The sequence below is a fragment of the Elephantulus edwardii genome, unplaced genomic scaffold, assembly GCF_000299155.1.
Source record: "Elephantulus edwardii isolate Elephantulus edwardi_28Jun2011 unplaced genomic scaffold, EleEdw1.0 scaffold00004, whole genome shotgun sequence".
NCBI lineage: Eukaryota > Metazoa > Chordata > Mammalia > Macroscelidea > Macroscelididae > Elephantulus > Elephantulus edwardii.
In genome coordinates this window covers 2,072,799-2,085,660 of record NW_006399754.1, presented here as the reverse complement: position 1 = coordinate 2,085,660, position 12,862 = coordinate 2,072,799, and the positions used below count along the sequence as shown (strand labels likewise).

General features: G+C 38.8%; 1 protein-coding gene across 1 annotated transcript in view; it reads right to left on the bottom strand.

The window, feature by feature from the left end:
* CDADC1 (cytidine and dCMP deaminase domain containing 1) overlaps positions 1 to 12,456 on the bottom strand; it is a 63,399-nt gene extending 50,943 nt beyond the window's left edge. The window contains exons 1-3 of the mRNA XM_006879503.1: positions 12,254 to 12,456; positions 10,943 to 11,040; positions 2,857 to 2,931 (exon numbers count right to left, since the gene is read on the bottom strand). Coding sequence (XP_006879565.1) covers positions 2,857 to 2,931; positions 10,943 to 11,040; positions 12,254 to 12,335 — 255 coding nt within the window. The 5' untranslated portion in view covers positions 12,336 to 12,456. The remainder of the gene's footprint in view (positions 1 to 2,856; positions 2,932 to 10,942; positions 11,041 to 12,253) is intronic.
* Positions 12,457 to 12,862: the final 406 nt, after the last annotated feature.

Below are 12,862 nucleotides of genomic sequence, written 5' to 3'. Positions count from 1 at the left end.
TCTCTTCTTTGCCTCTGGTTGTTGGTGCATATATCTGAATGATAGTGGTATTCACTGGACTTCCTTGTATGCATATGAATAGTATCCTGTCACTCACATATTGTATTGCAAGACATATCTAGAAATGACTTTTTAAACTATGAAAGCAACCCTGTTTTTACCTTTTCATCTTCGGCATAATAGATCATATGATCTTCTGACTCAAAATGCCCCATGCTAGTCCATCTCACGTCACCAATGCCTACTATGTCACTACTTTCTTCCTTAACAATATCTCATTTTCCTACATTCATAGTTTTCACATTCCATGTTCCAATCACTAGTGTCTGCTTACAACTAACTGTTCCTTTTCCTTTTTATTTCCATACTTTACTCAATGGTTATTTCCAATCAAATATTTTTAAAATCACTTTAAAGATGAAACTGAAGCTATCTTAATTTACATAATCAAGTTTATATTTCAGTTATGAGTATAAATGTTTCAGACTATGAAGAACAATATATTATGAAATGCCTGAAAAGAACAGATAGATGTTTAATGGAATCCTCTGAGTTAACAGGCCATCTTGTAAACTATAAGGACATTTAAAAGGAACATGGAAATCTAAAATATGGGAAGTCTAGCTATATTGAATTTTAAAAGCAGCTTTAAATTTACCTTGAATTTGTAAATGTTTTCCATCTTTCTTATCTAAAAAATGTTTAGAAATTTTGTCTTCCTTAAATACAAGTCTATGTCAGTATCTACTTGTACATACTCCCAGCAAGTTCTATATAAATTATCACTTTGTAAAAGAACTGGTGGTGTTTTATCAAATGATCTTGGTGGGAGAGCTCATTTTCTTCTTCTTGGTGCTGTAACTGCTATCAAGCTGTCTTCAAATCATGGGGATCCCAGGCAGGATACAACAGGTGCTGCTTGATTAAACGCAAGTACTTCTCACCAATGGAAATGGCTGCAAGTGAATTATTTTACTTCTGGCTTTTCTAAGTTGTTAATATAGAAATATAATCAGAAAGATTATCTTCAGCACTTAAATAAAATTATTCCTAATGAATAAGATACATATCCATCAACTTATTTTCTATTAAAGTAGTCATTTGGGCCAGCTTTAGTTATCATTTTCTTGTCTAAAGTAAACTTATGATTTGTTCTCATTTTTTTCTCTAGCTCAGGACACAAAGCTAGACACTAAGCTAGAGACAAAGAGATTTTTCCATCCCAAACTTAAAAGCTTAAATTGTATCCCATTTTGGCACTTCCACTTACTAGATCCTACAGAAGACTAAATGTTTTCACTGAATCACTGCTCTGAATCCAGATTTTGTTTCATTTCAGTATCATCTTAGCAAGTTGTCTTTATAACTCTAGTCACAGTACTTCACACTGAAACATGGATAAAAGAGGAATCTATTCTATACATAAACTAATGCATTTACTTAGCTGATTCATTCTTTTGCCTTTCTTATAAAGAATGCAGTTGAATATTCTGAGATAATTTCTATATTCTTATCGAGTGTTTTAGATTTCAATCTCAGAACTAATTAGGAAACCTTCTGGAATGTTGATCAAAATCATCAAACGTTTTCCAAAATACACTCCAAACTCAGTGAATTAGGACCTCTGGAAAACTCAAGCGACAGAAGCAGTATTATTCAATATTTAAATGACTAACATTCAACTTGTCAGGTCTGGGCTTTGATTTGACTCTACTTACAAACTGTTCCATGGATGCCGGCAGAAAACATGAGATTCTTGGGTTAGAGACAAAGGACTTTACTGCTCTCAGCATAGCAAGCAAGATGAGCAGTATGTCTGTGATGGTTCACCTTGCCTACAAGTGCCACAGGGATAATACAGATGGGTCACATGAATACCCGGCATCCAGTGAGCTGCTTTATCAGAAAAGAGCACACTGAGCTTGTGGATCCTACCGATGCAAGAAGACAGAAGCAAACTTGCTATTTATTCCGAGGGGAGATATTGCCTCATCCCTCAAGGTTTTTTGGTGTGAATACAACTCCTAAGAAATGGCCCAGGCAAAGAGCACTCAGGGCCTTGCATTCTTGGTATACCCAGCAGAATGTGTGAGAGTATCAGATCACCAATATGTCTATATGGGTTAATAATATGAGTTAAAAACTGATGCTTTTGAAATACTGACAAAGAATTGGCAAGCACTTTAAAAAGAGTTCATAAGGACTGCTAAAAGAACAAACACATCTATTTTTTAAAAAAAATTTATTTTGTACTGGTTTACTTACAAAGATCATAAAGTTCATATACAATGTTTTTCATACCAGGTCATCTATTTTTTTAAGAAGAATGCTCCTTAAAAGCAAGGATACTTCAGTCAAGTTATCAAGAAGGGCTAGTCCCTAGAAAAAGACATCAAGCTCAGAGAAGCAGAGTCAGAGAAAAAGAAGATGACCCTCAACAGGACGGGGTGACATGGTGGCTGTAATAATGGGATCCAGAGCCCAGCAGGTGTGAGGATGGCGCGGCACTAGGCACGTTTCATTCACTTGTGCATACACTGCTACTTGACAGCATCTAAATTTTAAAGGGGGTGTGTGTGTGTGTGTGTGTGTGTGTGTGTGTGTTTTCTAAAGTGAGGGAAGGGTAAGATGCAGGACAGTGTGTATGGAAGAGCATCTCTGTTATTTTTAATGACAGATATATATGTATATATATAATCTTGTAAATACACAGAAAGTTGGTAAAAAAGTATACAAAAAGAAATCTCCCTTATAAGTGCAAATAGAGAACTCTGACATCCCTTTACATCAATCTGACTGTTCTCCAACTATAACATGTTTGAGTTTTTGGTTTTTTCCTTGAATAAAAACATTTACCTGTTTTTTGTCTGTAGGTCTTCTGGTCATATTTTCATTATCACCTGTGGAGCCAGGCTCTCCCTCTTCTTTTTTCTGATTAAAACCAGATTAAGAAGGAAAAAAAATTGTTATCTGAGACATATAATTCCATTTTCCACAGTTAAAGGCTGGTTTCCTTGGTGTATAAAAAGTTTAGGTGGCAGAGGGATGGCCATCTCTAACCTCTCTTAATTTCACAAAGGGGAACAGTCCCCATCGGCAACATCCACAGTAAAACCAATTCCTATAAGTTCCTTGAACCTACTTCTACTAATTCCAACACCAATCAGATTGCTTTATTACAAGGTCCAAAATTCATTGCAGTGGTCACACAGATCTTAGAGAACCTTACTCATGTTTATAAGGTTTATTAAGGAGGTTAACAGGTTACAATTCAGGTTGGCAATAGGATACAATTCCTCAGTCTTCTCAAGCATGCTGGCAGGCCTTTTGACATTCAGCCTCATCGCTTAGGTCAGTGTTACAAAGTTCACTTTGTCCTCCCATTTATGGCATCTTCCCTCAATCCTCCAGCAAGCTTGGTTGAAGACCCCTGGCTCTGGCTCTGTGGGACAGCAGTCCCAAGTCAGCTCTGCCTCAAGGTGGTCTTTGGTTCTCTGCCGAGGTTGCTGCTGCTCTTGTGTAGATTTCTGGTCTGACTGGCACCAAAATCTGTTGCCCCCGAGGACAAACACTGTACCCTCTGCTGCTTCTTTCTGTTGGTAATTAGATTCCTACCTTTGCTGCTAAACTTGCTCCTTTTAAATTTGGTGGGATGAAAAAAATCTAACCAATCCCATAATGATTAGTTTAGAAAACAACTACTGATTACTGTTGCGTCAGAATCAACTCATAGTTGACCCTCCAGTGAGTTTTCAGAAGTTCTAAATCTCTTGGGAGGACTCTGCCCTCCTCCTCCTCCTGCAAAACAGCTAGTGGAGTAGAATCATCTGTCTTTGGGTTGGGAGCTTAGGTCCTTAACCAACAGGCATCCAGAGCTCCCCAGAAGTAGTAGTAGAAGTGTAATTATGTTAGTTTATGGACAATCTTATTTCAAGTTCCAGCCCACTCATGTATGAAAGTGACATTTCTCCTTTTCACCACAAGCTCCTGTTCAGTCATGTGGTAAATGTCAAAGCTGATAGATGGGAAAATCATTTTGAACAAATAAGCTCATTACACCACAATTAGCTTTGGACATTTTTTTTTCTTTCTTACCTTGGTGAATCTCTCCCCTAACATCTCACTTTGTTTAGGAAATTAAAAAGTTCAAGATATGTTCATGGTTATTAGTAACTAAAGTGGAACAGGGACAAATTAACTAGAATTGAGATAAAGGAATTATGTGAAAAAGGCATTAGATACAGATTAAAGATGATGGAATAATGCCTACCAAGAATGTGTACACCACAATTTTTGGAACCTGTGAACTTATTATGATACATGGTGATGGGGGAAATTAAGGTTGTAGATGGAAAGGTATATGTTAGGATTGTATTCTTTTACTATACGTATTCAGTTGGCATGCTGGCAAATAATCCAAGCTAGACTATAGGAAATGTAGAATAAGAAAGCAGCATTATGATTGAAGGAAAACTCAGCAACAACTTGTGTTATGAAGATGACACAACTTTGCTTGCACAAAGCAAAAAACACTTGAAATATTGACTGAAGATCAAAGATTATATACATCAATATGAATCACATTTCAACATCAAGAAAATAAAAATCCTCAGAATTTGACCCCATAATGTACCTCTTGTTTTTCAATGCTGTGTAAGATTCCATTGTGTGTCATAGTTTTTCATTCATTCATTTGTTGATGGGCACTTGCGTTGCTTCCATCTGTTTGCTATTATGAATGATTCAGCAATAAACATGTGGGTGCATACATCTGTTTGAGCTCTTTTAATTTCTTACTGTTGCTACCATAGTTATTGATTGTGAATCCAAGTAAAATGAAATTTTTTAAAACTTCAATCCTTTCTCCATCTACCATGATGTTGCTTATTAGTCCAGTGGTGAGGATTTTTCTAGATGTTGAGATGTAATCTATATTGAAGCCTTTTATTTTCTGCAGTAAGTGCTTCAAGCCTTCTTTACTTTGAGCAAACAAGTTTGTATCATCTGTATAATGCAGCTTGATGAGTCATCCTAAAATCCTGATGCCACATTCTTCTTCATATAGTCTAGCTTCTTAAATAATTTCCTCAGTATACAGACGAATGAATAAAAAAATAAAGAAAAAAATTAAATAGGTATGGAGAAAGGATTAAACTCTGACACACATATTTCCTGATTTTTTTTTTAAGATTCATTCAATGTTGCACATTTTCCTTCCTCCCTTTCCCTTCCCCCTCCCCCAGTCAACTTTGCAATGCACCTCTTATTCCAGATAGTTTAAAATCATTTCCTGATTTTAAAACATGCAGTGTTCTCTTATTCTGCTTGGACAATTATTTCTTAGTCTATGGATAGGTTTTGCATAAGCATAATTAAGTCTTCTGGGATTTTCATTCTTGTTAGCAATAACTTGTTATAATTCACACAGTCAAATTTGTTTGCATAGCTAATAAAACACAGATTCACTGCTTTCAATCAAGATGCAACTGATGTTAGCAGTAATATACTTCCTGCCACAGCCTCTTCTGAATCTAGCTTGAATTTTGGGCAGTGTCTGGCAGTTCCAGCTGTTTTAAGATAATATTCAGTAAGATTTTACTTGTAGGCAATATTGTTGGCATTGTTCTATAGTTCCACATTCTGTTGGATCACCTTTTTTGGTATTGGAAAGTGGGAGGAAGGGAACAAATATACAGATCTCTCCTAGTCAGTTGGCCAGTTAGCGGTCTTCCAAATTTCTCAGCATAGACTAGTGAGCACATCCAGGGATGCATCTGTTTGTTGAAACTTCTCAACTGGTATTCATCAGTTCCTGGGGGCTTCTTTTTGCCAATGCTATCAATGTAGCTTGAATTTCTTTCAATACTTGTGTTTATTTTTATCATATTCTACTTCCTAAAACAGTTCTGTGCCAATCAATTATATTTGGTACACTCTATTCCTTCATCTTCTTTTGATGCTTTCTTCATAATTCAGTACTTTGCCCACAGAATCCTTGGGCATTACAAAGAGACTTGACTCTGTTCTTCAGTTCATTCAGTTTCAGAAATGCCAAGTGTGTTCCTCTCTTTTGTTTTTCTAACTCCAACTCCTTTGTGCATTTCATTATAATATCCTTGGTCTTCTGCACTGCCGCATGAAATCCTCTGTTCAGCTCTCTTAGTTTATATTCCATCCCTTTGTTTTGCTTGTTTACATTCTACTGCAACTTTCAGAGTTTTCTGACACGCTTTTTGGTCTTTCCTATCTTTGTAATGATATTTTGAGTTCTTCATGCTTAATGTCCTCGATGATACCATGTAGGGGGCCCTAAATTATCTAACATAATTCTCATAACTTTATAAAGAAGTTACTATTTTTTCCATTTCACAAATGAAGAACGATGGCTGGGAGAGATTAAATAACTCAACCAAGACAGCTAAAAAAAAAAATAGGTATGACAGGTAAGTAAAAAAATCTATTATTTAACCATTATGCTACATTGTTTGTCCCTGTTTTATAAATGTAGGGTCAGGTCCTTTAACATGAATATAAGGTAGCAAAAGGCAGAATGGGAATGAAATGCCCCCCAAGATGACATATATTAAGGAATATTAAAAGTAAACTGGGGGTGGTGGTGTCGGGACATGGACAAGTAGTATGATTTCTGTAAAATGTATGTTACATAGTAGGCTCAACTCTTCAATTTCAATGAGTACAATAAATGATGCTATAGTACAGCATGCACCCTTTCATTGTGTGCCCTGTCCCACGTGATCACTGATACTCCTTCTTTGTAATGGCTATGACATCAAAAGAACAAATGAAATTCTTATCCAATCATATTACTGACTTTAAATATACAAGTTATTGACAATCTGAAAAAATTGTGTCCTAAATATTTGGGAGCTGCTTTCCAGTAAATTTAAGAAATTCTTCTAATGACACATTAAAATCTGAGTGAAGTTACCAAGCTAAACCAAAAGGCCTATTTCTCTCACAGGAAATCCTCATGTTTCCGCAGGTCAAGTGCCTGAGTTCCGAACCCTTACAGTAAGGAATAGAGGTGGAAGCCTACGTCAGACTGTGGCTTATGCTGCAGCGCACATGGGGATGCAGAGCAGCTGCACAGGCATTAGCTCAGAGAAAAGGAATAGGGTAAGCTTGACCAGAAGGTAGGTGAGATACGCTTCATGCGTGCCAATCAATCCGATTTCAGTATCTCTTACAACCAAACTTTAAATTTAAAACCCTTAACCCAACACAAGTATGGGTCAAGAGATTTCCCCAAAGTTCAAATAAAAAATTTTAAAATAACCAATTTTTAAAAAAGTAAAACGTATGTATATGAGTAATTGTATAAAACAATATAACTGAAAGATTGCATAAAACACAATGTATATGAATGAAACATAATGTAGACTCAGAGAGGAGACGGATTCAGAACATTCCTGATCTCACCATCTTGCCTCAGGTACAGCATACCTGCCCCACGGCAGGCACTCCCAGATAACACAGATCTCATTATATGAAAACCAATAAAAATATTTCTTAGAAGAGAGTTTAAGCTTTAAAAAAATGCTAATTACTTTAACTTTCAAAACTTCTTTGGTGCCTGCCAGATGCAGAAACATGATGCCAGGAACTCAGGGTCACTACTCTGGAAAAACATGGAATCTTAAACTTGGTCTAGAATTAAACAGGTTAGGAAAATCTTATTACTAATGTAGTTTTAGAATTCTGAAATAGACTTGGCATTATTCACATCAAATTGTTAAAGGAAAAGTTTTATCTCAGTTATTTCCTCAGATTACAGTGTTTTTGCTATGAAATATGAAACAGCTGTGGCTAGGTGCCTTTGAGTTACTTCTGTCACACACATTGGTCCAGTATCCTCACTATCACTATCGTGTTTGAGACCACAGAGCCACTGGACCAGCAGTTGGAGCCACTGGAGCAGCAGTGAGTATTATCAGCAAACAAACTTTCAGGAATTAGTTGGCCAATGACTTCATTCCTAATAGAACTTAAATACCATCTTGTGCCTATCTGTCTAAAAAGAACACAACTGGTGGTGTTAATTTTCACATACACACACACACACATTAAAATGAAACCAAATTTATATTTAAAAATTATTTCAAATTAGTACTCCATTTCTCACCCATCCCCCTTTCCCCAAAACTTGCTAATTAAATTAACTTTTAAAAACTCCTGAATATCTAAAAATTTACTTCTACTTCTTCAAGGCAAATTTTATTCTCATTAAAATGTTTTTTAAAGAGCAAGCTCTGGTGGCCTAGTGGCAAGAAGCTGCACTGCAATCCCAGAGGTATGCAGTTCAAATCCACCGGATGCTCTGCTTGAAGAGGAACAGTCGCCGCCTGTACCAGTCAGATTCGACTTGATGGTACAAACATAAAAAATAATAATAAAAAAATTTTAAAGGCAGATTTTATCTACACAAAACAAAATTTAAAAAAGCAGACAGGTTAAAAATTTACTTGCACAAAGTAACACAAAGTTAAGACACAAAGAATAAAAAATGACTCAAAGTCATTGCCATAAAGTTGAAACCCAGTGATAACTGACTCTCCATTGGGTTTCCAGGGCTAGAAATCTCACAGGAGGAAACCACCATCATTCTCCGTGGGAGCCACAAGTGGATTCCAAAGACCAGACAGCTGCAGCCTCTGAGTTAACAGCCCACCTCCCAGTGGACTAATCCCCTAGAGCGCCCTGGAAAGTCTAACTCCTTCCTTGTCACCAAGTCAGAATCAACTTATAGCCGACCTTCAGCAGGTTTTCAGAGACTCTGAACCACGTGGGAGGTGGTGGCCCATCTTTCACTGGTAAAGCAGCAGCTGGTGGATTTAAACCTTGCACCTGTGGCTTAGCAATTGCCTAACAACCAGACTGCTAACAGAAGTCAAGAAATCAAAAGACGTGTTGTACTGGGAAAATCTCTCCAAGCGCTAAAGAACAAGAACATCAGTTTAAAGACTAAGATGCCTCTGATTCAAATTATTGTCTTCTGAGTTGTTTCCTATGTATCTGAAAGTTAGATGATGAATAAAGATAACCAAAAAGAACTGATATCTTTAGTTGTGTGCTGGAGAATAGTATTGAGCATTCCATGAACTGCCAGAAGAACAAACCAATCTGTCTTGCAGGAAGTATAAGCAGAGTGCTGCTCACAGGCAAGGATGGTGAAACTTCATCTCACAAACCTTGGATATGTCAGGAGGGCCAGTCTTTGAAAAAAAAGATCATGCTGGGAAAGGTGGACAGTCAATACAAGAGATGAAGACCCTCAATAGGATGATCAACTCAGTGACTGTGACAATGAACTTGAGTATGTCGGAGATATGATGATGTGGCAGATTAGGGAAAGTTTCTGATCTGCCATTTATTAATATCACTGTGAGTCATAGTTGAGTTGACGACACCTCACAAAAACACCACCACAGCAGCAAAATCTATTGGAGAAAAAAGAGCATTTTCAAAAGCATGAACAAAATGTAGAGCCAGTGTGGGAACTGAAGAACACTGAGTAAAGGAGTATAATGATGCATCAAACAATTTCTATTTGTCTTAACTCAAACCACACACTGCCTTTGAGTTGATTCTGACTTCAAACAAATCTCGCTCACGTTTCAAAGGCTGTAAATCTTTAAAGGAAGAGACTGTCCATCTTTCTCCAGGAGTAGCTAGCAGATTCAAACCACTGGACTTTTGTTTAGCAGCCTGGCATGTCTTAATCATTTATGAAATAATTAATAAATTAATTTCATAAATTAATAATAATTTATGAAATTATTTCTAATACTTAGAAAATTATAAAAATATAATTTATACTAATGTCTTACTATGTATAAAATATTAAAAAATAGGAATTGGGGGATAAAGCCACTTGAACAGATAACATTTTATTATGGACTATGAATTCCTTTATCCTCTATTAAAACTCCTCGCTGTCATTTCAACAGTTACAGCACAAAAATACTTTTCATGATCTGATTTCTAGCTGTAATTACAAATTGATATTCCCTCTTCTCCCTCTAGTCATGCTTCCAGCATGAAGACCACCATTCTTTCTTTCCCCCTGCCTTTCCATACAAAGGTAGTTTTTTAAAGCAAATAGTTAAAAAAGAAAACAGGAAGGAAAGTATCATTAACTAAATGGTCATGACTCATGGATCTTTTGTCCCCATTCTTCTTTTGTTTGGAAAGATGTCTTAAATGCATAACCTAACCTAGCACTATTTTAGTGGAGCTCATATAAGTTTTGTCCCCTAAAAATTAAGAATATGATAAAACTTCTAGGACCACCAAGCCCAAGTGCTAAGCAACCAGCACCGTGTTACCCCTAGAATGGAAGAAAATGATGCACCTTGTTACCTTGAAATAAAAGAAAGAAAAAGTACTGAATATTCATACCTGGGTTTAAATAGTTATTCTCATTCTACACTCCTAGTCTCTATGAATCATCTTCCAGATGATCAGAGACTATTTCCATGGACCAAGAAACTAATTAATACTCAAAGATTGCCTATTGTAATAGATGCTAGGGATACAAAGTAACAGAAACCCATGGTCTCTATCAACAATTTATACAGTTTGGTGGGAGAGGAAACTTGAGCTAGATGAACATAAATGATACACAACTGAGCATAAAAAAAGATGCCATCTAGACCTTCATCTTATTGGCCAAATCAATATATAAATACTATTAATAGCCAATAAACATGCAACCGTTTTAGAGTAACTATATAGTCCAGTTTAGATTATAAGGATGAGTTATTAAAGCTATAAATTACAAATATCGCTCTAAATCTTACAGGAGTTTTTCTGATTTCATGAGTAGCTAAATTTGTTTTTCAACGTAATGGAAATAGACACAATAAAATAAAGTTTTAGGCCTAAGGTGGGAATAAAAACCACATAAGGAAACAAACTCTACCTGAGATTTGTGCTTTTGGATTTGTACTGCTGGGAAGAGCTCCATCCAGAGACTGAGCAGAGTGAAAAGGTTGACTTTAGAAAGTCTTGGTACTTGACCTATAAAAGAAGGGAAACACTTCAAATTTTACTGATGTGGAAAGCAAACATTTCTCGGGCAGAAGAGGCACAGAAAAAGGATCAGACGACCAGAGAACCCCATGTTTTCTTAGAGAGTCCGCCTTGACCTTTCCAAAGTTGGATCTTCTTCCGACAGCAAGGGAACAAAGAAACCAGGCAGCGGGAAAATAAAAGTACACAGTTTGGAAACAGGCTTAGTGGTAAGGAATCACGCTGCCATTTCAAAGGCAAGTGGTTTGCACCCACCCGTTACTCCGCAGGAGAAAGACGGGCAATCGCCTCCGGTGTAAATTACTGCCTCCGAAAACCCACTGTCGTTACACAATAACATCTAAAGGAAGTAGGGCACCTCACATCATCGTGAATCGAGGTTTTCATACTTGTGGGGTAAGGCACGGTTACAACAGCAGTAATTAGAAGACTAGGGAGCGCTGGTGGTCTAGAGGGTACGGAGTTGTGAGTTCGAACCCACCAGTGGCTCTGCTGGAGAAATATGGGCAATTTCCTCCTGTGCGATTCATCGTACTGTTGTTGTGCACCGTCAAGTCACAGCTCCAGCGGGTCTTCAGAGGCAGCAAATCGCAGGACAGTGGATTGCCCATCTGTCTCTCGCGGAGCAGCTAGTGGATTCGAACTGCTTGCATTGGGGTTGACAGCTCAACTCACTCTTTCCCACTAAGGCACCAGAACTCCCTGTGCGTTTTTTTTTTGGTTTGTTTGTTTGTTTGTTTGTTTTTGGTGTTTTTTGTTTCTTTGTTTTTTGTTTTGTTTTAGCATCGCCTCTGAAAACCCGCTGGAGGGTCAGTTATGAGTCCGTCCCGTCCCGACTGCAGTGACAGCTGAGCAAATGAGTCAGAAACGCTGCACTAAAAAGGCAATGACACCTTCCCTTCGCGGGCTAAGGAGCTGAAACGGAGGACAGGGTTCGTCCGCGTTTAATTTGGAAATCTAGGGGACACTGACGATTCCTTCAGGATTGTCAGTTCTCTCAGCCCTAACCTCTAGGTCCCAGGAGGAGACTTAAGGAAGCAATGAGCGCGACTTCAACAAAACCATTGCGGCCGGAGGCGTTCGAGCCACCGGGAGCAGCGGGGCAAGAGGGGACGCAGGCTGGGAAGCCAAGTCAGACAGCGGGAGTGGCACAGGGCGGAGTGAGAGGCTGAGAGGGCAGGAGCAGGCTCCGGGCACTCACCAGTCATACTGCCAGTCTGCGTGCTCACCGACCGCCCGACGCCCGCAGTCTCCAGGTTTTGCATCTGCCCTGCTTCTTTCATCCCAGCCCACTAGGCTTCTGCTGCCCGAGAAGCCCCTCTCTGTCAGACATGATCTCGGCCCCAACGCCCCCTCGTTTGGCCTCCTCCCATCAACGGTAATGCAACCGCCCCCAGGGCAGCCCTGCCGGCTGCGGTTGTTGCACCAATCCCGGCGACTCCTTCCGGCGCTCGTGTGACGTCAGCACGGCGCGGAGTCGATGACGCACGGCCCGCCGCGATGCGTTAGGTGAGGGACGGTGAGGTGTGTGAGGGGTGCCGAGGTGTGAGTCCTCCGAGGCCTGGGTTGGGCTTTCCCACCCCCGTCCCCCCTTTGGTTTACGCCGGAGAAGTCAGGTCACTCAAGGCCTTCTCGGCTCAGATTGCGCGGACTCTGGTGGGTGATGAGGACTGCGCGGAGTTCAGAGAATTGACACGGGAACTTGCCCCTTTATGTCGGGGTCAAGGTCCTTTGGAAACTAGGAGCGAAGAGAAAGCCATCAGTGTTAGGTTAGGTTAGGTTAGTGGACTTAAAGAAGAAATCAGAGAGA